The sequence below is a fragment of the Anopheles marshallii genome, chromosome 3, assembly GCF_943734725.1.
Source record: "Anopheles marshallii chromosome 3, idAnoMarsDA_429_01, whole genome shotgun sequence".
In the NCBI taxonomy this organism is placed as follows: domain Eukaryota; kingdom Metazoa; phylum Arthropoda; class Insecta; order Diptera; family Culicidae; genus Anopheles; species Anopheles marshallii.
In genome coordinates, this window is record NC_071327.1 from 62,234,299 (window position 1) to 62,258,567 (window position 24,269).

Genomic DNA, 24,269 nt, shown 5'->3' on the forward strand with positions numbered 1-24,269 from the left:
TCGGAGTTGTGCCGTTGTGTCGTCGTCGTTAGGACGTACAAGCAGAGTGGCACATAAGTTTCTTTTTACCTCGATCGCCTTTTCTGTCTCTCTCTCTCGTGTGTGAACTACAGCACCCCCAGCACACAGCCGATCCCACACCGGACACTCACACGGAGCACGTAAAGATGGAGTAGCAGTTTTGAGCTCGAAGTTTTTTGGGTTTTGTTTCTGGTAAGATTCCGCAACACTGGCGTACCATGCGCGGCACAATCCCCTTGGTCGAGGTATGCTGCCGGCCACTACCGCGGATGTGCGGTACCATTATTCATTTAGCTGGCTCTCCGGATCGTACGGCACCGAGCCAATGCCAGTCGACACACATATTAGCAAGCCACGGCACCGTGGATCGCAATGATATCCCTGTTTTCCCACCACCCCCCCACACTGTACAAAGGGAATTTGCTAGTACGTAGTTCTCGCTCGCCGAAGTTTGCCATTGTGTAACGCAACGCGCACACAAAACCGGGCAATAAATTTTGCTATCCCCACTGGCAGCGGGGTTTTGGAATTTTGGTTTGCTGCTGCTGCTACTGCTCTGCAGCAGAGTAGCCACACGGTGTGTTAGCGAACGGTACGTGCAAGTACTTCCCGTCCGTTGCTTGGCCGTTGGGTACGCTACCCAAGGATATTTGGCCCTGTGTTTGTCCACACTGCACACTCTCAAAGAAATGGGTCCGCCCGGACACGCGGTGGTCCCATCCGGTCGGTTATCTTTCAAAACCCTCCGGTGGTCGTAGGTCGTTGAACGTCGCGGAACTCGTTCGGCGGGTGGGGGAGGGGATGGAAAATATCGAATGGATTTCCTATTCCCTTCACCAGCGACGGTTTCCTTACCGTCGGATCGGTAAGGATCATAAAAATGTTTCCTTCTTTTTGTTCCGTTCACTAGAAAGCTTGTTGGCAAAGTTTCACTAAGTGGTCATAAATGCGTCAACGAGACTAGTTTAGAGGATGCGCTGCTCGTCCATAAGCGGTCCCACTATGAGTTCATCCAATTTTGGGGGTAGTAAAATGGGAGCTGTTACGGTCTAGTAGGACGCTGTAGAATATTGACGGTTGATTAGGAAGAACAAACAATTTTTGGACGAAGGCTGATTATTAGTTGAAAGTGGCACAATATTCGCAGCTGGTGCTGCTCCATTTGTTGTTTTTACCTAAGATAAGTAAGTTTAATATCACTTTAAGTCACATCTAGTCTACAGTATTCAATGTCGACTCATTGGAGTCGTTTAACCCTCTCAAATTATTAGACTTTCTTGATCTTCGAGACTGTAAATTAAATTAATGATAACACTTCGATACTTCTAGGCAATTGGAACTCAATTTTTAATCCTTTTTTTGGTCGCTATCTCATCGTTACAGGGAAGTACTACAGCCGCGCCTCGTAGCGCCTACCCTGGAGCACCACCGCCTGCACCGGCCACACTAAAGGGTGCCCAGCGACCCGCTATGACTAGTCCGGCCAGCGGCATTCCCGGTGCACCGTACAGAGGCACTACCTGGGCGCAGGGTTACGCCCCAACACAACCAACCTACCGATACACTGCGCCGCAGACCTATGCATATACACCACACACGACGACCCAGGTAAGTGTACTGGTTAACGCTTTGAAGAAAAAAAAAACCCTCGCACACCTAAATAAATAAACTGCAGCGAATTGCGCTTAACCGCGTGTATGTTCGCTGATCAATGGCCAGGCCGGCATTCATGCTTATCGCGTTGTGCGGTGCAGTACTCGGGTGCCCAGGTACCTGTGATATATTTTGCCACGGAAAACACTCTTGGGGACCGAACCGTTTCGTCCTTTTGCCCCGTTATTTACACACCGGAATCGCATTGACTCGCTGTAACCGAGTGCGCTCCCGGTGCGAGTACGATTACACGAGAATTAGATTCAGAGGACCAGCGGACCCAGCATTACAGCGAACCCTGGCGGTGGGTCAGATGATACGGTCGTTTGCGTGTATTTTTCATCCACCCAAAACCCCACACCCACCCCCCTGTGTGTGTTTTGCTAGGTTGTTCGAAAAAGATTTGGGATTACACCGGTGGGCTACGTTGTATCGTGGGTTATGGGTTGTATTACATCCCTTAATCGTATCCCAAAGCCCTTTCAGGTAGAGCGGCAAGATTAAGCAACCTTGCGTCCGGTGGTGATACACAGTGCCTCCTCCGTGTCGGTAGTTTTTGAAAGTAATTTTTACATCTCTGGTCCCATGATTGGATGGAGTTTCGCTTAGGGAAGGGAAAGCAAAACATAAATTGATGGCTTTAATCTGCTACACATTAGGTATCTATATGTGCAGTTATATCATAGCTGTAGCATACCTATTGCCTCTTATTTTGATCCTTTCGCCATCCTGCAATGGCATGGAATTTGAAGTTGGAAGCTGGAGGAACAGTCACTTCCACAACCCTTGACCAACTCGCTAATGTCGTGATCAGTAAATGAAATTCTCACACCACTTGCAGGTCCTTCCCGTAGTAAGTTTGTTGCGCTTGCAACCTGCTAATTGCTGATAGACCTGGTGACAACCTGGTGGTGGTTGTTTTATTTCCTTTTCTTCTCATCGAACATCAGCAGCAGCAGGACAGGCAAGAAACGTAGCATCGTCCGAGATCTCAAACACGCCCATCCTTATGTCATGTGCTTCCCGTGATGGGAACGCGAAAATTTAGTTTTACTTCTATTGCATTATTTTAACTCCATTACCACTGTCGTCCCGACGCTTCGCCAATCGGCCTTGAAGCGTCAGCGTCACTACATCCTCAACGGATGACACGTGTCGTTTGACTGACGAACTGTTTCGCATCGAAAGGAGGAGATGGCAAGCAGTGATGTACCCACGGAGATCCGCTCATCGGAGATCCTGGAGGAGGAAGAATACACCACCGAGGTGGAAGCTAGTTTACATTTAGTACCATTGGGGGGAAGGAGTCGGCTTATTGTGCGGCGCACATCAACGGTGGCAAAGGCTCTTTATCATTCATGTCACACGGCGACTCGGCGAGCCGGGCCGAGTACGATGACGAAAGTTATGCGCCTGTAAAATGGGATGAAAACATTCAAAGTAGGTCGGCCGGTCGTGTCACACTTCAGGGAGAGCAGCAGTTTCTAGTGTCGCATTCGGGTGTGTCCGCTCTGGCGCTGCTGTGTGCGGTGGTTTGGTACGCGATATCGCTCGCGTGAGCCTTTTATCTATCCCATTTAGCGAGGGCGAAAAGGGAATTCAATTTTCTTCGCCCGGATGTCGTCCTGGCGTGTTTGTGGAGGGCCGTCGGTTTTTTGGTTTTGGCACCAACGGTACGACGTGTTTTCTCAGCTACTTTTGTTTTGTATCTGCTGCTCCACTTAGTGTACGTACGGTCGGTGACAGTGTGTATGTCACATTGGTCGGCATCTTTCAGCTGTCTGTGTTGGAGTTTCGTCAGCCGAAGCAGAGAGACCACCCAATAACTCGATCTGACACTCGATTACAATACGACCCATGTCTGAATGCGCCCTTGCTTCGTAGGAAAATTGTTGAACACCGACCGAAGGCAGTTCAAGACGTGCTTGGGTGTTGCTACATAGGCTTTCGGCCACACAGCCGGCAAGCACCACCGGCAAACTGCTAAAAGGGGGACCTCACTGCAACGGTTGGACGACTTCGATTTGGACATCTTTTCGGTTAGGTTTAAGCTTGTTGAACAACTTTTCCTCCACGTCAGGATCTGCAGTTGGTGCTACGGCGTGCAAAAGGGCTGACTTATACAGCAGAGCCGAGTGAAAAAAAAAGGAATGTTCTTCATGCCAGGAAGCTTCCCGAAAGGGAAACGAAAAGCATGGGCTGATGCGAAATCAAATGAAAGGCAAGTAGAGTAGTCGTGCTTTTTTATTAGATTTGCTACTATCGTGCGGTGTAGAAATTTGATGAAAAGCGAAAGCGTGACGAGTGCGAAACTTTTTGTGAGAAATTGAGTTTCGGTGCTACAAAAAAAAAAATACGACGAAAAAGATAAAGCACTCCTCGCGGCACTCGAACGTTCTGCCTAGTTGGTCGCCTTTTTTTGTTGAGGATAATCGTCGATAACGTAGGCAAGAGGCTATGATGCCATTTTGAGAACATAAAAGTAGCTTAAAATAGCACTTTTACTGAGAAAGTGTAACTGAACTTGAAGATAGCTTGTTGGATTGGATAGTTTGACTTCACCATTACTGAAAGCAGATGCTGATAATGAGAAATGATTGCTGGTTCCTTGAATATGTTTGAACACAAATTTCAAACTTGCGGCTAATCTAACTGAATGATGCCCTTTTTTCTCGCCAAGTTGGCTAATTATCGCGTATTCTTGCCACTGTGGGCCACGATAAATGTGTGTTATTCATTGCCGGTAGCCAACCAGAAACGCTTGAAATTGCTTGCAAACGCAACGGCAACGGATTGGGATGAGATGTAAAAGTGGGCGGTAAACATGCGAATGAAAGCACAGGGTGACGCGGCGAAACTATTTAACGAAGTTGCACTCCGCTCAAGGAAAGTGTCAGCAAGAATGGAGGGGCGAAATGTGTTTTCCTGCTGCAGACGATTCAGACAGGGACAGAACTTTCTACCCGTTGAACCACCGGAAGGTGCCACGGTGACAGGGTGGCGCTTTTCCATGTTTTGAAGGAGTTTGTGGTGAAAAGCAGAAAGGAAAATGGTAAAGTGAAAAAGAAAATCCACCGCCTTACGGGGAGGGGGAAAAAAAAAGACTGATTAGTTCGGAAGTGAAGACGACACTCGATTAAAGTTTTCATCCTTTCCTTCCCGTTACCATTACCTTTCAGTTTTGTTTTTCATGGCGCTTGGGATGAAGTTTTCTTTTCATCCCGATCCTTTTTCGAATGCCGAACTTTCCGTTCGTTCGCTGGAAGGAAAAATCCTGTCTGTATGTTGCACAGTTCTTATCCTACTCAAAAGAATTTCCCCACACCCGAATGGGGTATGTGACACCTTGAGTTAGGTTTTTCCAGAGTTTTTTTTTTTGTTTGGTTTCGTTTTTAGGGCTCCTCTTCGGTTCGTTTCCGATTGGCTCGCTAACGGATGAAAGTGAGCTTGTTGAAGTACAACTATTTACGAATTCATCAAAGTCGTTCAGGTGCGCGAGTTGGACAAAGAAATGTTATTAAACACGGAGTGTTTCTCATCGAGACGAGTCGTTAACATTGGGGCCTTACAGGAAAAAAAACCCCATCGAAGATGTTTCCTCGTTTGCAAAGTTTTGTCCGATTGTGACACGGCACCCAGCAACTGGCCAGTTGCTGTCCGATTTCCGTACACGCATTGTAATCGTACCCTCCATCGAACACGTCCATCGTTCGATGGTCTTTCGAGCCTCGTAAAATGAACGTGATCGTCAGTTATTTCATCGGGCAAATTGCACCCAACCGCCGTTAGCGTCTAAAAGAAGATGAAAAAAATCCCCCAAACTGGACAAAAATTCTTGGAATATACTTTATCCCCCATCTACCTGTCACGTCGTACGCTAATGGCGCATAATGCTAAGAGTAAGGGCAAACCTGCTAAATAAATACAGGCACTTATTACGTGGTGTCTCGTTTGTGTTCGAGGACACTTTCAGCGAGCGGCAGCGCTCGACAAAACGTCCAGCTAATGCTTCAAGTGCTGTGTCATTTTGGACAAGCGAAGGTGCTTTACCTTTCCGCACGGAACACACATGGAACGATAATCAACCGCAAAAGAGGACAGGGCGCCGTGTACGGTTATCTCCTTTTTTTTCCGCCGCCTCTCTAGACACTAATCCGCTTTTCTCACCTCGCAGGAATTTGGCGAACCACGTGTGCACGTTAGTGCTGTATCCGGAAAACACCGCCAACCCGTGAAACACATTACCAAATGTGATATCCGAAATCCATTCATCGGGTTCACTCTGCTGATGGGTTTCCTTCGCGGATGTTCCATTCGGCGAAGCGTAGGTAGGGACAGTCGGGATAAGAGTTGAATCCCCGAGCCCTGAACCATCTAACGAGCTGGCGGTGGCAGCCACACCGCACCCGGCCAGTGACGGGGGGATGATTAGGATGTGACCAAAACTTTATGACCAATCAATAGATAAGCCACTCAACGAAACAAACACCATCCGGGCCCGCATAATTCGTTGAAACGACCCGTTTTGCCCTTCTTAGGCCTGTGCTGTACCGTTCGGTGCTACAGCCGGATTATCGGAAATGTCGTCGTACCCGGTGTATGTGCGGTATTAATGCGGCGTATGTGCGGTCGGTGTTTGGTGGTTTAATGTCACCGGATCAGGAACTATCTCGGATGTGGCTCGACCGACAGCACGAGTGTTGTAGCTTTTCTATTACCGAACAACTTGCTCCCCGTGGTGTTCACCTCCTGCTCGCATCGCATGACGTTGATAATTGATTCTGGCTCATTCCCGAAATGGACTTCTGGGTAGCCAGTTTTTCCAATGAACAATTATGATTAAGCGGGCGGATTTACGGTGGATTCGCGGTGGTGGTGTGCGGTTTACTGTGTCGTCACGCGCTAGACGCGCTACCCGCGAGTCTTCCGGGCTGGTAACGGGTCGTGTAATGGGCTAAGTTTCGGTCGGATTTAATAAAGGATAACATCGCTGCCATTAATATATTAGCAGTGTCTTGTGGCTGTGTGCGAGATAACTACCCTCCAAGTACGGGGGAGCGACACATTTCTCAATCGATTTCTTGAGTCAAACTTACGATGCTTAACGACGGAGTATTTATTGATTCGGTAGCTACCGGAAATGTCCAACCACGCAAGATAATGTTCAATTGAGCAAGTTTTTCTTTGAATTTTATTCCTCCTTGTCACGTACCTTCACTTGGAAGCGTGAATTTCGTACCGCATCGTGCAGTTATTTCGAACGTTATTGAGCATGATCACAATTCCAACACTAGTATTGCATTGCTTTTGCTCCCAGATACAGCAATCGAGGACTGCTTCTTCACTGTCCATCGTCTGCTGCACTGAATGCGTAAAACTACACGCGAAAATGCAATTCTCATGTGAAACATCTTAACTTCTAATGAAACCTAAGTGCATCCCTATAATTTCCCATTCCGCATCCGATGCACGTCCAGCAGCGCCATTTGCTCGTTGTTAACCGACCATTACAATACTGGTAGCGATGGTAGCACTTTATGCCGAGAAACTTGCAGTCCAGTCCAGTCTTTCAAGCTCCTGATGCTTGGAACGACCACGACCGTAGGTCTACCGCTTCCGTTCGCACAGCTTGGGAAAGGTTTCCGCGCTACTGCACCCCTGAATAGGGACTGCATCCAACGTTTGCTTCCAGGCTCTCAAGGCCAATGAAAACGTCTATCCAGTTAAATGGCCTCCTGTTTTTTTTTTTGCTCGTGGATATAAAACCCAAGATTAATACAACAGGGTGTGGTTAGGCTAACGGAAACTTTACAACTTGCTGCTTGACCCCTCGCCGCTACCAGACGACGAACAAGGCGACGGCGTTCGCGGTCTGCCCCTGCTGTGCCTGTACCGCTTCCCTGGACATCAGAAAAAACTTCTGCAAAAGTGTTGCTAGAAATGGTCAGCAATGGTGGCAGATGTTGGCGTGCATGAGTGCTTTGATTTCTGTCGTACACTGTGAAGCGACCAGACCAAAAAGAACTCGACGTTCGCCACATTCTATCTTCCGTCCTTAGAAAGCTCACTACAGACGTGGAAAAGTTTTCCGAAGAAGTTCCAAAAGTTCACCGTTCGGAAAAGCAAAGTTACTTTTTATTTGTTGCTGCTTTCTATGCTTACGACGATTCAACTTTTGGCCACGCAATTATTTTACTTCCTGGTGTTAAAGAACAGTACGATGCGTTCGTGTTAATCTTCAGCAGGACGTATCTTTGCTTTAAAGTTACATTCGATGGAGCTTTTTTGGGAAAACGTTTAATTTTCCTGCAAACAAACTGAAAAGAAGTTACTAAATTTTGCATCTTAGTTAGTGGTAGTAAGAAATATTTTTTTTCATTTAATAAATTCATAAGAATGAGATAGTTTTTTTCCCTAAAAATTACACTATAAAAGTATTTCAGTACGTTTAAAATCTCCTTCCGTCATCCACCTGCATTTGATGCCGGTTCTCATCTTACTCAACAGCTTAAAAGAACATTCATCTCAAAACTGCGGTTGAAGAACCCGTCCTGCTGTCGGATTTCATAATAAAACTGACCGAAAGATGGATCACGTTGCTACACTGCTGCTGTTGATGCTAAGGGTTCTGTTTTTCTTTCCGGAAGATTTCCGTTTCGGCTCTTCCCTCTACTGACTGTCTCGAATGCCTTGCACCGTAAGGAACATTCTCGGGAAGTGAACCCATGTATCTGCTTCACTACATGCGAAACGGACATCTAAGCGGCGATGGTCAATATAGTAACGTTTTCCTGCCATGCATTCGCCCTGTAACATGAACACAAACCGATCTTGTGCTTGGATTGACGACTTGTGGCGCAGGGTATGTGAAAGGTTTTCATTTAACCGTTCGACCGCGTCCCAACTGACCACGAGTACCGTCCCGCACGTTAGCATCGTCCGGGACAGTGGCAGGTTTTAAGTATCAATATATATATATATATATATATATATATATATATATATATATATATATATATATATATATATATATATATATATATATATATATATATATATATATATATATATATATATATATATATATATGTAGTGTACCGGTGCAAACAAACTTCCCCGTCTCTTGCCCTGGCTGCCGGAGAGAAGCATCATCTATTTCTGGGGAATCCTGAACCTTAAACCACAATATATTGCTTTGGATCGTTCTTTCGTTTTTAATGTTGCTTTGCCCTTTCTTTTTTCTCTGCTTTGGCCGGTGTCTGCTGTGTATCCAAAAGGAAATTTTCTTGTGGCTTCCTTTTCCTTTAGCGGATCATGGAACATGGAAACAATCTTAGATTCTTGGGTACCTTCGCTTTAAATTCGCAGTGCTGAGCGGCGTAAAAAAAAGGAGGATCAAAAATAACTACGGACCACGGCAAAAAGGATCTGTTTCCGTTTATTTTATTTTTTGCTGTTGGTCTGATTGTAAAAGCACGCAAGTGGCTTTTCACACAGATGTTGGCAAATAGGGTGTGTGTGTGTTTTTTTTTTGTTTGCTTCCTAGAAGAATCTTCAGTGAAGGTTTTACGGTTGAAGAAAAGGGATTTTGATTAATCCTGTACGGTCCGAGAAATAGGATTTCTATAGCTAATTCATCATTCGTGTCCGACAACCGTTTGTGCTTCGCACACACCGCTGCCCAGTGGGGTGTTTTCTTTGCTAACTGTTTGTTACCGTTCCGGGAGGGGGTTGGTTTGTGTTGTGCAAATGGCGGCAAGCTGTAGTACTCAATATTGGGACGAACGGGCTTCCAATCAGAAAATTACACAAGCATATTGCGAGCTCTGCAAATGTCTGTAAATTGTGAATAGCAAATGGCCCATTCGAAAATTCCATCTCTTTATGTGTCGTTGTAATGTTTGCATATCAATCTCAACAGAGTTCCGTGTGGGTGTGATCTTGAAGGGTTTCTGGCCTTTCACATTTGATCGGGCTTACTTTAAGACATCATCATTACAGAAATGGCTTCCGGCAAAACAGTATGAATATATGCAATGTACTGAGACGACATTGCCCTTGCAGGCATCTCTGGACATTTGAAGCACATCCCAATGGATGTCCAAGTGCGAGATTGCAATCAAAACCCGAATATGTACGTATTGGATTCAATATGCTCTTTGTGGCTTGGGCAAGCATAAAAAAATTACGAACTCCTTGTTTGATTCCTAAGTGAAATTGCAAACCGTAATCCAGATCCTTTAGAAATTCTTTGGACATTTGCAAAAACAGGGAAACAAAAACGATTATAAATATCTTCATTTTATATTAAAATTCCATAAATGTTTATGTTCTACATGACAACGTAACTGTAGTGCGCTTGGGACTTTAGGGACATGAAGGTCCTGACATTCAACCACGCTACTAACCCGCATCGTTAGCAGAGATATCGTAGCCAGAAACAGAAGAAATTGAGAACTCAAAACTTTTCCGCAGTCGCTGTAAAAAGATGCTAAACAGTGATTCACCTGCCATAGATGCAAATGCCTGACCGAATGCAAATGTCCGCCAACTAAGTCGAAAACATCGTTTCACAAATATGAAGACGAGAAAAAAAACACATCAGATGTGTCTTTCTTGTATTTTACATATCACATCTCTAGGGCGTGCTCCTTTGCTGGGAGTTAGGGGTTGATCGCACACATGTCATGGATGCGTGTATACTATCGGGACGCCAACACAAAACACATCGTCCCACCGGGAGGTGAGAGAGAGAGAGCACCGTTGCTAACGGCTTTTTTATTTGGCGCTGGATTTGTTTTGCTCACTCCAGCCTGCGGAATAATGTTCACAGAAAAACAAATGATGATGATGGGGATGTTGCTGTGTGGTTACCTTTCCGTGGCCAATAGCATTGTACTGTGATGGTTTTGGACGGTTATTTTCCATTCTCCTTCTTCCTGTGGGGTTTAGAGAGGGCCCCGTCTCGATTTCATCCTTTCGGTTATGCACTGTAGGAGCACTAGTAATGTGTATGGAAATATTTCCTCCCCTCCCTTCCTTTAAACAGCCTCCAGCCCTGTTTCCATGCGCTGCTGGCCTACATCATGTACAGGTTTATTTAAAATCGATTCCAATGGAGACGCCTGGTGCTTCACGGGTTTAATGCGGATTTGTGGTTATATTTGCATTAGTTCGTGCTATCTTACCTTCGTTCCACAGAGAAGGGAGTTTTTTTGATAAAGAAGAGAATAACAATAACTAAACCATGCCATCCTGAATTCGCTTAATCATTGTAGTACGTTGAAGGCTTAGCGCAAAAAGAAAAATGCTAAATAAAAACGGGAAACTGTTTGCAGCTAGCTGCGTTTCTCTTCCTTTTCGACACACACGTTTGAGAAACGTTGAACCACTTTATTTGAAAGCAGTTAGGATCGGAAAGGCCATAGCAAAAGGATGCCATCCCGCAGGGGATTCACCATTTACATGCTGTTGAATTGAGCCTAATGCTCACCCGGGAACATGACGGGGAGTGGCCACAAAAGCGGCAAACGATTGGGCCGTAAAAATTTGCTGCTCGCACATTCAGTTGATTTTTATGGCTTTCAGCGTACCTGGTCTGGTTTGGTGCTTTGTATGCGTATTTAGCGATTGCGATGGTACGCACCGGGTTTGTTTATTTTTACATGAATTAAGCTTCGTAACCCGATCGCAAGACATCGATAACGGGAAAATGTTTGGATTGCGAGAAAGTTTTTCATACAGACTTTAATTCCGCGACCGGATCTTAGTGTCCAAGAATTAAGCAAATCTTTCATTAAGGCAATCTTGGTGTATCTTTAAACCTCAGCAGTTTGTTAAATCAAAGAAAAGCCCGCAGCAACGTAAATCAACTTTGATATTGTTTTACAGCTTCACTTAGTTCAAGCTCCGGTAAATATTTCACTCAACGTTAAGCGAACGTGACCGCTGGCGTCTTCTTCCAATTTTAATTTTGTTTCCGGTCACTTCTCCTTCACTGAACCGAAGAAACGTATATCCCATCGCACCGAAGGTTCATATATCTATATATATTGTATATGAATATATTTGTCCACCTTCTCCAACAGTGGATAGTCTACCCACCCGTCACCCGTTCTGCTGTTCGCAAATCGTAGCTGAAATTGTCGTCAAACACATTTTTCCGCAATACCGCAGAGCGTAACGGGTTGCCGCATGGTCTCATAAAATTATGCAAAGCTTGCGGCTTTTTGCAAGGCAAATGATGTCCTCGGACCACGACCCGGTGATACGGTACGGCCCGGGGGTTTCGTCTCGACCGTGCGAGCGAGTGAGAACCCCCCGGTTACCATTTGCCGGTTTGCCGCCGGCACACAGCCGTACCGTGGCCGATACCGGTACCGGCCGTGGCTAAAGAATGGTTCGTTTGCGAGGCCACCGGCTACAGATTCGGGAATTTTATTGAATGGTCCGAGCGTTTCCGGTTCAGTGGAAAAAATGCAAACATTCCGTAACGAAGTCTCCGCTGGTTCGGTTGAGGGAAAGTGAGGGAAAGTGAATTTTCGGGGTGAGATATATTTTCCGAATCAAAGACGGGTTTTTTTTTTTCTCGGAGGGTTAATCCGCCATATTTTCGAAACCGAGCGAGAGCTAACGCGTCTAAGCTAAGCATATTTAATAGTGCCGTTCAGAAAAGCGCCAGAACTGTATATATTAAAGCCTAAAGTTTATCGTTGAACTATTGTTGAAAATATTTTACCCCTTCGTTAGGCGTTGCCTTGCGTAATCAGTGGAAAATTTACAGTAATTCCTAGCCCCGTGTGTTGTTTGCAGCCTCAGCTCGTGTTTCTTTTACGCTTGAACTATGGCTCCTTTCTGCCGGTTCCACCAAACCGAAGATCAAAGGACATTCTTCACTAAATATGACGTGACAACACCGGCCACCACACGCCCCATCCGGGGACCGGCGAATGCTTATCGCCGCACGACAAATGGGCCCCAAAAATATGCTTAACCTGCGCGCAGCGCATAAGTTCCGCCGGAAGGGGTAACAAAAAAAACGACTGCCAAACGCGTGACTGAGGAGAAGCGTACATTCTGCCAAAAAGGACGAACCGTCCAGGCCGTTTCGCCTCACGGAGACAACCGACACGAATATGAAGGAACTTCATAATTTACTTCCCAACTCAACGCCACCACGGCAGAAGGTCCCGACAGTTTGCCCTGCTTCAAAAGGATGTCGTTCGGAAGTCGGGAATGCGTGTATATCCGCCCAGCGGGAGTAGTGAACGTGCATGGGAGTACCCTCGGATGGCCCGAAGCTACCGTGGTTGTGTGGAAACAACAAAAAAAAATTATTTGCTCGTTGTCTTTCACTCTAATCCCGAACGCTGCGAGAGACGGCGGCGACTTTTATGAGCCCTGTGCCACTCATGAAGCGATGGAGACGATGCTTCATCAAGCCGCGACGTGATTTAAATGCTAAATGAGTACTCATCGTTGAGTTGAAGTACGCGTTTGCTTTTCCCCTCCCGCTTGGTAAGATGATTACCATACATGAATCTCGGTGCACCTGTAAAGAAGGTTCAAGTGCTTTCTTACACAAAAACCGCACATGTGCGCTTTAAAATGCGAAATAAGTTCGCTAGTTTTTTCTTTAAATGGAACGTAACTAAATGATTCTCTCGTAAAAAAAAACACAAATACAAACGACGTACAAACATTCAATAAGGGCTGTTCGGGGATGATGAAAATTCCTCCCAGCAATGGCATGCGCGTGTCCACGTAATCCAACATCAAGTAGGCTGACGTCACGGCATGCTTTTCGGCTTTCAGGAAAAAAAAAACACCGTACAGGCGTCACACTTCATCGACGTCATGAATTGTTCGTTCGTACTCGCCATGCCGACGTCAGCATTTCGTTTGTGTTGGTAATTTTTCCACCCTTCAGTTGGTGATTTTTCCTCTGTCTACTTCACTGTATACTGGAAATTGATGTTTGATAGTGTGTGTGTCTGTGCGTGTGGAAATACTTTTGCACGTGTGCGAGAGAGATTGAATCGAAGAGAGAGAGAGAGTGAGGAAAAGAAATTATGTTTTAGCCAGTGTGAGTAAGCTTCGGTAGTGTTTGTCCATCAACCTACAAGCAATTATGAAAATGCTCGTGCATTTTACTTCCACTGCTAGCGAAAAGCCGAAAGTGATTGTTGGGTGACTGTGTGTGGGTGTTTTTATTTCTGTTTGTATGGTTTAGTTTATTGTGTTTTAAGTGATTCTCTCGCCATCCACCCGTCCTCACGGACGCTGTGTCGCAAAAGCTTCCGATTTTCCGCTTCCTGCAACATCATTTCGCCACGTCGGCAAAAGATGCGCCGATAAGGAAATCGGCTCCATCTTTGGGGCGCTTTTCCATTTAATTTTTTCCCAATTTTATTTTCGTGCGAGATGTGTTTAATCTGTGGCATCCGAGATATGTGACAATTAGGGAAACATGCGAAGCTTTCGTAAACATCTGTTAGATGACGTCATTTGGAAGAGATTTAAATCTTTCGAGGAGTTCGAGGAATTATTGAACAGTTTGTTTTACTCCTTTAAAAAGCTTCTAGTAAATGTTTCATAAGCGTTGCCGGGTTACCGTTGTGTGAGTGTTTTCTTCTTTTTTTGCGTTTTTGGAAGCATCCGGTCGTGTCTCGATTATTGTAAGTGCCGGAAATGTTTCCCCGATTTGCAGCCCAATGGTTGCCTTCCGTGTGAGTGTTTGGTTTGTGCTGCTGACAACGGACGCCCAAGCACCCTTAGCACCCTCCGGATGAAGGTATGACGTTCCGGAGCCGCGCTGAAAAGTGAATTTGGATGTACCGAAAATGCATTCTACTCCAAATGTTACCCAAAAAAAAGTGCACAAATGTGCCAATGCCAGGTTGTGTCCGCTGTAAGGGAAGTATATCCGCTCGATTGCTGTAGGTGTACATCGAAACGCTCGCTTAAAACCCCGGCGGGCGGGAAAACAAATATGGCCGGGGTGGGGAGGGGGAAAGGAAGGTCACCATTTGTTGAAACTGGTTTACCATTTGTAAGCTCCCGGATGTCGTCCGCACATCCATTTCGAGGATATCGCTCACAGTCGAACGTGTTTGCTGAGCTGCTGTCCCCCAGCACCGTACCGAACAGCCCAATTCAATCGCTCGCCAAACTGTGGAGCTTTTGGACCGATTCCGAAGCCGGAAGGTACTCAACAAGCTGGACTTGTATCCATCCTTCGCCAAGTTTTTTTTATTTTTGCTTCGTCCTGCCCCACCTTCCCCGCTCGTATATCCCTCTCGGCGAGCTTCATCGACGTAGCAGCAGCATCAGCGTTTGCATTGACTTTGCGCGGTTTCGGTTGGCAAATATTTGTCCGAGTCCCTCGAGAATGGACGCTGGTGAACCGTCACTGCGGTATGTGATATGCTCGGTACAAGACCGACTTGTCACCGAGATCGTTGCAACTCTTTATCAATCCTTCCCAATTGCAAACAGCGAAGCAGCATGGAGGAGAGGCACATGGGAATGGACAACAAAAATAAAATAAAGCAAAAAAACCAGAGAGACGTTGTACGTAAGTACCGACGCCACCGGTCCCACACACGGACCGGGACGGGGTGTTGTTACCGGCAGTGGCACAGATGAAGCAAATGATGGCAGCTGACTTCTTAATTTAGTTTGCAACGAGAGTTCCGGGCAAAACGAGCCCGGGTTTCGGGTTCGTAGAACGACTCGACTCAAATTGCTGTTCCCCGGAATAGGAATTCAATTACCTTTTGCCCCATTGAAACGTAATCAATATGGAATTTGTTCTTACTTTATTTGCTTTAAACGTACAGATTGTGAAACCATATCGGATGAGTTGCTGCGCTAATACGAACCTCTCCGGTTTGAGTGTACTTTATTGTGTTGATCGTTTCTTAATAGCGTTAAAGTCGCCGGTTGAAACCTGTTAAGCTCGATTAAATGTGTTGCAAAGTTCGTTTCTGGAACGTTTAGGAACCAAAGTAATATTAAACGGAGATACTTTTGTGCTTTGCTCATATGTTTTTGCGTTGAAGAATTATTTTTTCCTGTAGTTGCTTCAAACTGCTGAACTCCTCAACTGCTTCTCAATTGTGCTTACGGTTGCAAAACCATACATAATAGCAATAGAATTTTCTGCTCAACGTGTCATACATATCTTCATCTCGCATCTTCTTTCGTACCCCCGTCCAGTACACCGTACACACAGCAGCACAGCCCCAAAGCAAGGACTCAAGAACGCCTTGGAAAAACCTTTTTCACCCAAGCAGACGCTAAAAAACCAACAAGGCAAAAGCAAACGAAATTGAACGAAAAGCACAGGCAAGTTTCGGATCCCGCAAAACCGCAGTCTTTTGAAGGATTCCAACCGGAACCGGAACTTCCGGTAGATCTGCACCGAGCAGCACCATTCGCAACGGCGGCCCTGCGCTGCGGAGGTTTGGGGTTTTCCTGTTTGCATTTTATCTTGCTACTAAAGCCCAGTAAAAACCGCACACACACAGCTCGGGACGGGAGAAAATGCCCGGGCTGCGGACGGGAACATGCCTTTAGTCGTGTTCTTGGTTCTTTCGTTTCTTTTTTCTCTCTCTTTCCCTCTCTAAACACGTCACGCAGAGGGAGAATGGTGCTGCCAAAATCAGACAACCGTTGCTTTGGGTATAGTGTCGTCGGAGTGGCACCGTCAAATGAAATAACCACATACACTCACACACACACACACATATACATCCTCCCCTCCCCATTTAGGATGACTATTGGGGAAGACTCTGGAAAATCCGGAATGTACGCCGAGCATGTTTCGTGGTCGGTGATAGTTGCTGCGGTTTTTCGGCAAAGGACAATCGGCAGAAGCAGGCCTCGGATGACAACGCCTTGGCGATACTGACGGTGATGATGATGATGATGATGATGATGATGATGGTGGCAATGATGACGGTTGCCTGTGGGCGAATTCAGCCAACGAAATTTCCTCAGATCACGGCGGAGATAACAGTAATTAAGCTCACGGGCCACAGCGCCGGGCATGGGGCTCAGCAGCGCCTTATCTTGGAACCGCATGGGATGATAATGTTTGCCGAAGAAGAACTTTGCCCATGGTGGATGAATTGGCTGCGGCGGAAACCCGGGGTAAAAGGGCAACGGAAAAGGGCAAGGGTGGCTACCCTTATTGCATGTAGAGCAGTGGCATGTAAAAACAAAACGAAAAGCGAGCCAAAAACCCTCCTAATCGGACTATCTCTACTCCAGACGGGGCCCACGGGGTCACCATTCTGGACATTCCGGTGCCCAGCGAACCGGAAACCCGGGGACCGGTTTCGGAATCGGCTTAATTTAACGACAAGATTTCCCTTTTAATTTGCACGGTTTCCTGGGTTTCGGCTCGTCTGGACCGGGTGATCCCGTCCCGGGACACGGGGACCTGTATGATGTATATTAAGCGCTTTGTTCCCGGGGTTTGCCGAGTGCTGCCGTCTTCGAAGTTAACGATGAATTCACAAAAAAAAACAGGTCACGGGATGAGATTTACTTGCCGTTCGAGCTTTCGAGGGCGTCCGTTTGATTTCTAATTTACCTCTGGAAGCGCAGTGTGCATTTTGCCATGTCGGCTGGGAATGGGAAATTAATTAAATCCATCTCACTATTTTAATTTTGCTCTTTCAATATGGCATAAAGCGATGTTTGAGATGAGTATTGAAATTTATCCAAGGGAAATATACACGTTGTTCGCAAGATAGTACATTGGACAAATCCATTTGCAATTTTTGACCTACCATCGACAAGTTCTTATATCTAAAATGGCCATTTTACGAATTTTGAAAAGGAAATGTGAGGAAAAATTGAAAAGGAAATTTACTGGAAAAGCTCAAAATTAAGCACTAAAAGAATTATGAAATTACTTTTGGATGCTTAATGCCACTGCATAAAGACATCATTTTTAAGTTGTTTCGTGTAATCCATGCTAGAATTTTCCTTAGCAACAATACCCATTGTAAGTACGATCTAAAGCGAGAAGTCATCAGCAGAGAGGATTGTAGCTGTCATCAAACCCCTCGGTAGGGAATGGAAAGCAACGGGCAAGAAAGAGACCCATAAAAGGACGGCAATGTATTGTCGCGTCATTAGATATAGCTGTTGACAGCTAGAGGCCAACCGAACGTGACAAGCAACGCCGGAACAGATCATCAACCGGCGGATGCACCGAAAAAGGGAAATCGAAATGGGATGCGAAAGCAAAGCAATAGAAATCCGTTTCAACGCGTGGGATTATGCTACATTGTAGTGTTGTGCATCGGTAGCACCGGGCCGGGTCTGACCCGTGTGAATGCAGTAAGCGCAGTACCGCATGCGATCTAAACTCGAAGACGAATGCACTCGAACGTAAGGAACAAGCAACACACCGGCAAAGATGAATGGCTGGAATGCAGCTAGTGGTGGTGGTAGTTTTGAGAGCATCTTTCGTGCGTTTCTCGCATGCTCTTTCCGAGTGTTGGGCTGTCCATCATAATACCACCAACCGGGTAGCAGTATGCAACAATGCATCCGAAAGCGTATAATGCAAATGCCGCATGGCTCGGCACGCTTGGGCACCACCGTGTCATTATGTTACCGGCGTTCGGCACCCAATCCTACCCTTCGAAAGGAGCTCTATTCGAGAGGAAATTCTTGCACGGTTCTTGCACCGTCTAGAAATCCCGACGACAGCGCAGGGGCTCACTCGAGAGATCCAATATTATAATAATTGAGCTTGTCGTCGGTTGGCAGCGAATGCTTATCGGAGAACCGCAATCTTAAATCTCACATTTTCGGCTTGTTCGACGTGATTAAACGGATGTCACACCATCGGCACGTACCAGAAATAACAATTCACCATTGCCAAGTGCGGCGGCAGCGTCCGTCGCGTACGAATCCCTTTCGACGCTCATTTGCGGTACAGCCATTCCACGGGTTTTCTTGAGGTACGTGACACGCTATCGGTGGGTCAAAATCGGTCACGCTTTAACTAAAACCCCAGGACGGCGCGGGTCAGATGAGCAGCCCCGTTTGTCGTACCGAACCATCTGGCATGGTGATAAAAACCACGATCGTCAGGTATTAAAACGCTTTGCTGGCGTAAGACTGGTAGAATATAAGTACTCCCGGAACAAGCTGTCCAAAAGGTTGGATGACTTTACATGGGCCCCGAACAAAAAAATCCCGATAACAGGAAGCAGTACAGGATGAGTTGAGTTGCGAATGTACACAGGAAGGTGGCAGTAAGTGAGTAACCAGATGACGTTCCGAAAAGACGTTCGCAATTGGATGCTTCTGGTGGCAGCTTCATTTGGAGGAGCGGGGGGGGGGGGGGGGGGGAGAGCGGGTTCCTTTCGCACATTTTGAGAGCTGTGAGAACTGCTTGCTGGAGGTAGAAAGCATCGGTGCAGAATGAATGAGCGGGAGAGGTTTGCACTGCCGTTGATCTTCCGGACAGCCGGAACTGAACGCACTCCCGCGGTCATCAAATCACCTCCAACACCCCGTCCAATTGTACCTCGCGTTTGTCGCAATCTCTTCCCAAAAACACTGAGCGTTGCCGATCGGGTTTCTTACTCTCGTTCCTTGCCCGAGCACACTATCACGCTCGGGAGCGCGCATGAGCGCTGATAAAAGCTCGTGCACCGAACGTGAGTGAACGAACCGGCAGACGCGCCCCGCGTATTCGCCGTTTGGCTGACTGCTGCCACTGCCGGATGGTACGGCAAACCTATCAGTGGGAGAACCCCGTAACATCATCCTCATCGTCATCTTCCTCGCACAGATCACACACGGCACAGCCCGAGGTTCGGTGTGCGTGCCGGTTCCGTTGAGTACACTTCCTTTTCCCGGCTCAGCGCCGCATGTTCGTGTTGTGTGTCATCCGAGTTAAAAAAAAAACACACTCCGAACTCGCTCACTCACTCACGCCGACTATCGTGTCGGGTCATCGCGTGGTGTGGTACCCGGTCCCGGAGAGGGAGTCGCAAGATTCATTCATTCGTCACAACGCTACGCAACGTAACGCATAAGACACCGCAAGCCGTACCACGTTCGTCAGATCTGCGTGCCAGCGCTTCTATACCGGTGACGGTGTGCGTGCGTGCGTGCGTGTGTAAGAGTGGACATTTTTTCTCGATTGTGTTTCACTGTTTTCGGTTTTGTTGTCATCCCGTTTGTTATTTAGTGCGTTATTAGCAGGGCCACAGGGTGAGTGGTGTATAGAGGTACTAAAGCAAGGCTCTCAAACGCAAAAACCCCTCCGCTTCGGTGCGACGATAGTAACCATATGGTAGAGAGGAGCCAAGTGTTAGGTGCGTGTCCAAACAGTGGCGAGTATTACTGCACTATCACCGCAGCTGAAACAGGTGTCATTTAATGTGGGGTGTAAATCTTCGCGTCCGGTCAACACAGTTCCGGTAGTGCGTTTGTGAAGGTTTAGAATCCATCCGACTGACACGCTTCAAAAACGTCAAGAAATTTGACACCGTTCGATCCATACGGAAGCGGCATCGATATACCATATTGTACCACTAGCGCTCATTAGTGGCCCCGGTGCCATATGTGGTCATGTGTTTAGTGTTGGTAGTGTGACAATCAGTTCCAACATTGTAGCATACTCGGTGAAACTGTGTGTGTGTTTTTTTTTGTTTTGTTTTGTATGTGTTGCACACAAACACACACACACACACCTGCGGTGATCACACTTGTCACATTACAACACCCAACCAAATAGAGGTGTCGCAAGGCCTATCACGTGGCATTATTAGTGCGTGCATGTGAGTGAGTGTTGGGCGGGTGTTGATTTTTTTTTTCAGCTCCATCCAGAATCACACTTCATCAAGCCATTCTACCGGAAGTAAGTTCCTGTGTTTTTTTTTGTTTCCCACCCATTAAACCTCCCGTGTGTGTGTATGTGCGCAGGATGTGCACCCACCTGTTTACACCATCGCTGTGTTTAAACTGTCCCCCCTTTTGACCCCTTCCCCCCCCGCGTACGATTGTTTGATGTCCTTGCGCATAAATAAACCACGGTGCAGCAATCGGCGTAGGTGGCGTAGCAAGCAATGGCCGGGTGGTTGTGTGTGCGAATCCGTAAATGTTGCTAGTGACAATCTGTCGCCAGCATGATTCGATCTCCAGGCGGGGCGCGATAACGGCGGGGTGACCGGGAATGTGCTTATCACTGCTGCGTACCGATGCCCGGAGCCGGGGGAAGTGGAAGAAAGTAGCGCAAGATAAGGGATGGGTATAAACCCGGAAACAGATGGCCATTGTATCGGTGCTTTATCAGGCGCGGGAAAACAAAGCAGAAAAGAAGCGAAACGCGATGTTCGCAAAACTGCAACAACGGCGCCCTTGCGCTCCGTTCGTAATGTGTGTCCGTGCAAAACCCGATGCGGTTCTTCAACAGATGGTCATTTGATTTGCTACCATATGGAACCGTGGATAGTGCGGCTGTCATCCGATAATAATATGCCTTCCATGCGTAAATATAATTGCGTGCGTGATTTTGTTTTAAATTCATCACCCACCGCTTATCTCTCGGTGGTTCGGCAATGAATTTTAATTAAATGAGATATTTAAAAACACTAACTTTATCTATAACTTGAACCCTATCTCTCTCTCTCTCTCTCTTTCTCGCTCTTCCATATTAGTCATACTCACAAGCAAACTTTTACACCGCAAATGTCACTATCAAGCTTGGTGGCCCTTGCTTTTGCCACTTCCAATCCGTTGCGGATCTTCCTGTCGATGGTGCAAAAGACACGCTCGAGCGCTTCCCGGGCCATACCTTCGGCCGAACTTGCAAATCTGGCTCGCAGTGAAAAATGAGCAAGTTTAATTAGATGCAAACCGCATGACATTTTGTCAAACTTAAATTTGTTCCGGCTGCTGCAACCCGTTAAACCCCTCCAAGATGGTGGGAACTGGAAAAGGGGGGAAAAGGGGTTGAAGCTCCACACCAAAAACCCTCGGAGGTGCTCCCAAACCCCTTTTTTTTGCGTACGTGGGAAACCGGTCGGCCGTTGTACGGGTTTGTGTAGCGTGCCACCCCCTCCTTCCCTTCCTCGCAGTCGCCGCGCAGAAGGTTGTTAAACTCAATTATCGAAAACTTTTTTCGACTGTTCCAATGTTCCCCACCGAAACCTTGGTGCGGTTACGATGTATATTCCCCATTTTTCTACCAACTACCAACTGTGTTCCTGGTTGTTATTTTTTTTTTAAATTTTGCATATGCTTTTACATTTTCCATGTTGTGCAAACGTACGGCATATTGTGCCTACTTTCGTGTATGTCGACGCGGACAACCTTCCCGGTAGCCGGAAGGTCGTGTTTACCGAAACTCGAGTTTCCATAAACTTCTTCTCAAGCCGCTCAACGCGCCGTTGTAGGCGCTTTTGTGTTCGTTTTTTTTTGTTCGTTCCACGCTTCAAAGCGCTTTCAATCCCACATAGAATTAGGAAAATGAGGGCTATGTGTGTGTGTGTGTGTGTGTCAAAATGATAAACTTGAGGGAATATATTGAAGAAAAAAGGTGCAGAAACCTCGTTGCAGAACCGTTTTTGAACTTATGGAACTCAATGATGGTTTATGGATCAGTTTTCCCCGGGCCGTCATCGAGTGGTGAAGAAAGTGTAGTGAAGCAATGTTGCAAAAGTTCAACCAACGGTAGAAATAGTAATTCCCATCAAGAACAGGGCATGTGTGTCCAAGGAGATGAGGTCTAGGTAAAGTAGTCAGATTCGTCTACCCTACCGTGGATCTCACATAATCATGCGTTTCACTGAAGGCAAGGGAGCTGTTCCGATACCTCCGAGAATAGATGCATAGTTTCCGAATTCCTGCCACTGCTTTCCGAGGAAACCAACTGCGAAGAATCGATTTGCAGCATAGAGCACGTGGTATGGATTATATCGGAAAAATAATCATGCAATCGGAGGGTAGGGTAGCATGGCTACGATTCAATCATTCGGAAACAATCCTGTTTGCTCGCGATGAAGGCAACTGCAACTGCTGCTGAAAGACATGCAAGAATCAGGTACCATCGTTCTATCCGCTCTTTGGGCGACCGTCTTGTGAAATTGTTCGCCAAAACTTTGGCATCCAACCGGCCTACGAGCTTTTCGGGGTATTCGCAAGCCACTGTGGGCAAAGCTGTGCCTTACGGTATCCTTCGTTCAACTGCATCCCGGAATTTCATTCCCCGGTGGGGGGGGGGGGGGGGGAAAATACCGGAAACCACACGGAGATGACGTTGACAACACCGTATGCACCCCAAACCCCGTACCCGGCTCTGGGCGTGTCCGCCACCCCCCGGATGTGGTGATTTGTTTCGTATGTGATTTAGTGCGCTGGATGATGCACCGGAGCGAAGCGCCGGGCTCTGCATCCGACCGGGTGATGATAAGACCATAAATCCATTTACCCAAAATCAGATTCGTTGGTGCATTTGCGGCCTACCATTCCGGTGGTGATGATGGGCCTTTCCCTTGAGCGAAGCAGAAGCGAATGCTTCCGGTTGGGCTGGCGCACATGAGCCGAAATTTTCCTGGGAAATTGTTTCCTCTCGGCGCCGCTGTGAAAATGGGCCGTTGGAAGGAAGATTTTTTTTTTGCTCCACCCCGCTCCATTTCTTTTCACTCTGCTAAACTGTAATTACTGTCGTTTCGAATGTCTTGGTTTGGGTGCTTTTTACCAGCACGGCCACTGCTGCCACGTAGCGTACTCGTTGCAGTGCAGGGGCAATCTGAGCGGGCCGGAACGCCAGACGCTCATCCATCTTGCGCTCGGGCTGACTTCAGCCCGAAAGCTGTACCGGATCGGTCGTGAGCATCCATCTGGATTTGTAATGATAATCCATCTTCAGCATCCACATGCAGCACGGCAGCAAACCGGCATCAATTCATCAAGTCACACACATATGGGGAGGATGGCTGAATCGGGGCAGGGTACCGTCCCAACCGCTTGCTGTTAATAGTTCATGTGCAGAGAGTACTTAAAGTGCCATCGATTAACCTTCTTGTAGGCAACGGCAGCGATCGTGTCGAAGAAGAAAATTAACAACAAGTTGCTTATAAACGATTGGCTCCCATTTCCCAAGCTGACGGAGATGAAACAATTAAAGTCATAAGCAATTTTATATTCCCTGGCAATCTTTACCAGCTACAAAAGTGTTGTTTATGTTGATGTGGCTTGTTTGAACTGGACACATGTGTCACTTTCCGCACTACTCCACTTTCTTTATTTGACTATCAGACCTGTGGTCTATTGGAGGCCTCTTTTTGCTACCATTTTAGTTTTAAAATGTAGACTTGGTTGAATGAAAGTGTTATAAACCCCTGTTTTAAAAATAGTTTTTGCTAACAATTTGCTCCAATTTTTTACCTAATTTCCAGCAAGAAAATCCCCTCCGCGATCGCGATCAACCTTTTTCCTCCATCGTGACCCGGGGGTTCATTTGCAAAATGAACAAATAGAATGAAAATTTATGTTATTTACACGAGACCAGGACGGGGAAGGAAGCAACACATTTCATGCGCAAAACCCATCCA

General features: G+C 46.7%; 1 protein-coding gene across 1 annotated transcript in view; it reads left to right on the forward strand.

Moving 5' to 3' along the window:
• LOC128715936 (protein alan shepard) overlaps positions 1-24,269 on the forward strand; it is a 98,613-nt gene that overhangs the window by 42,762 nt on the left and 31,582 nt on the right. The window contains exon 2 of the mRNA XM_053810860.1: positions 1,405-1,629. Within this exon, the coding sequence (XP_053666835.1) occupies positions 1,492-1,629 (138 nt within the window). The 5' untranslated portion in view covers positions 1,405-1,491. The remainder of the gene's footprint in view (positions 1-1,404; positions 1,630-24,269) is intronic.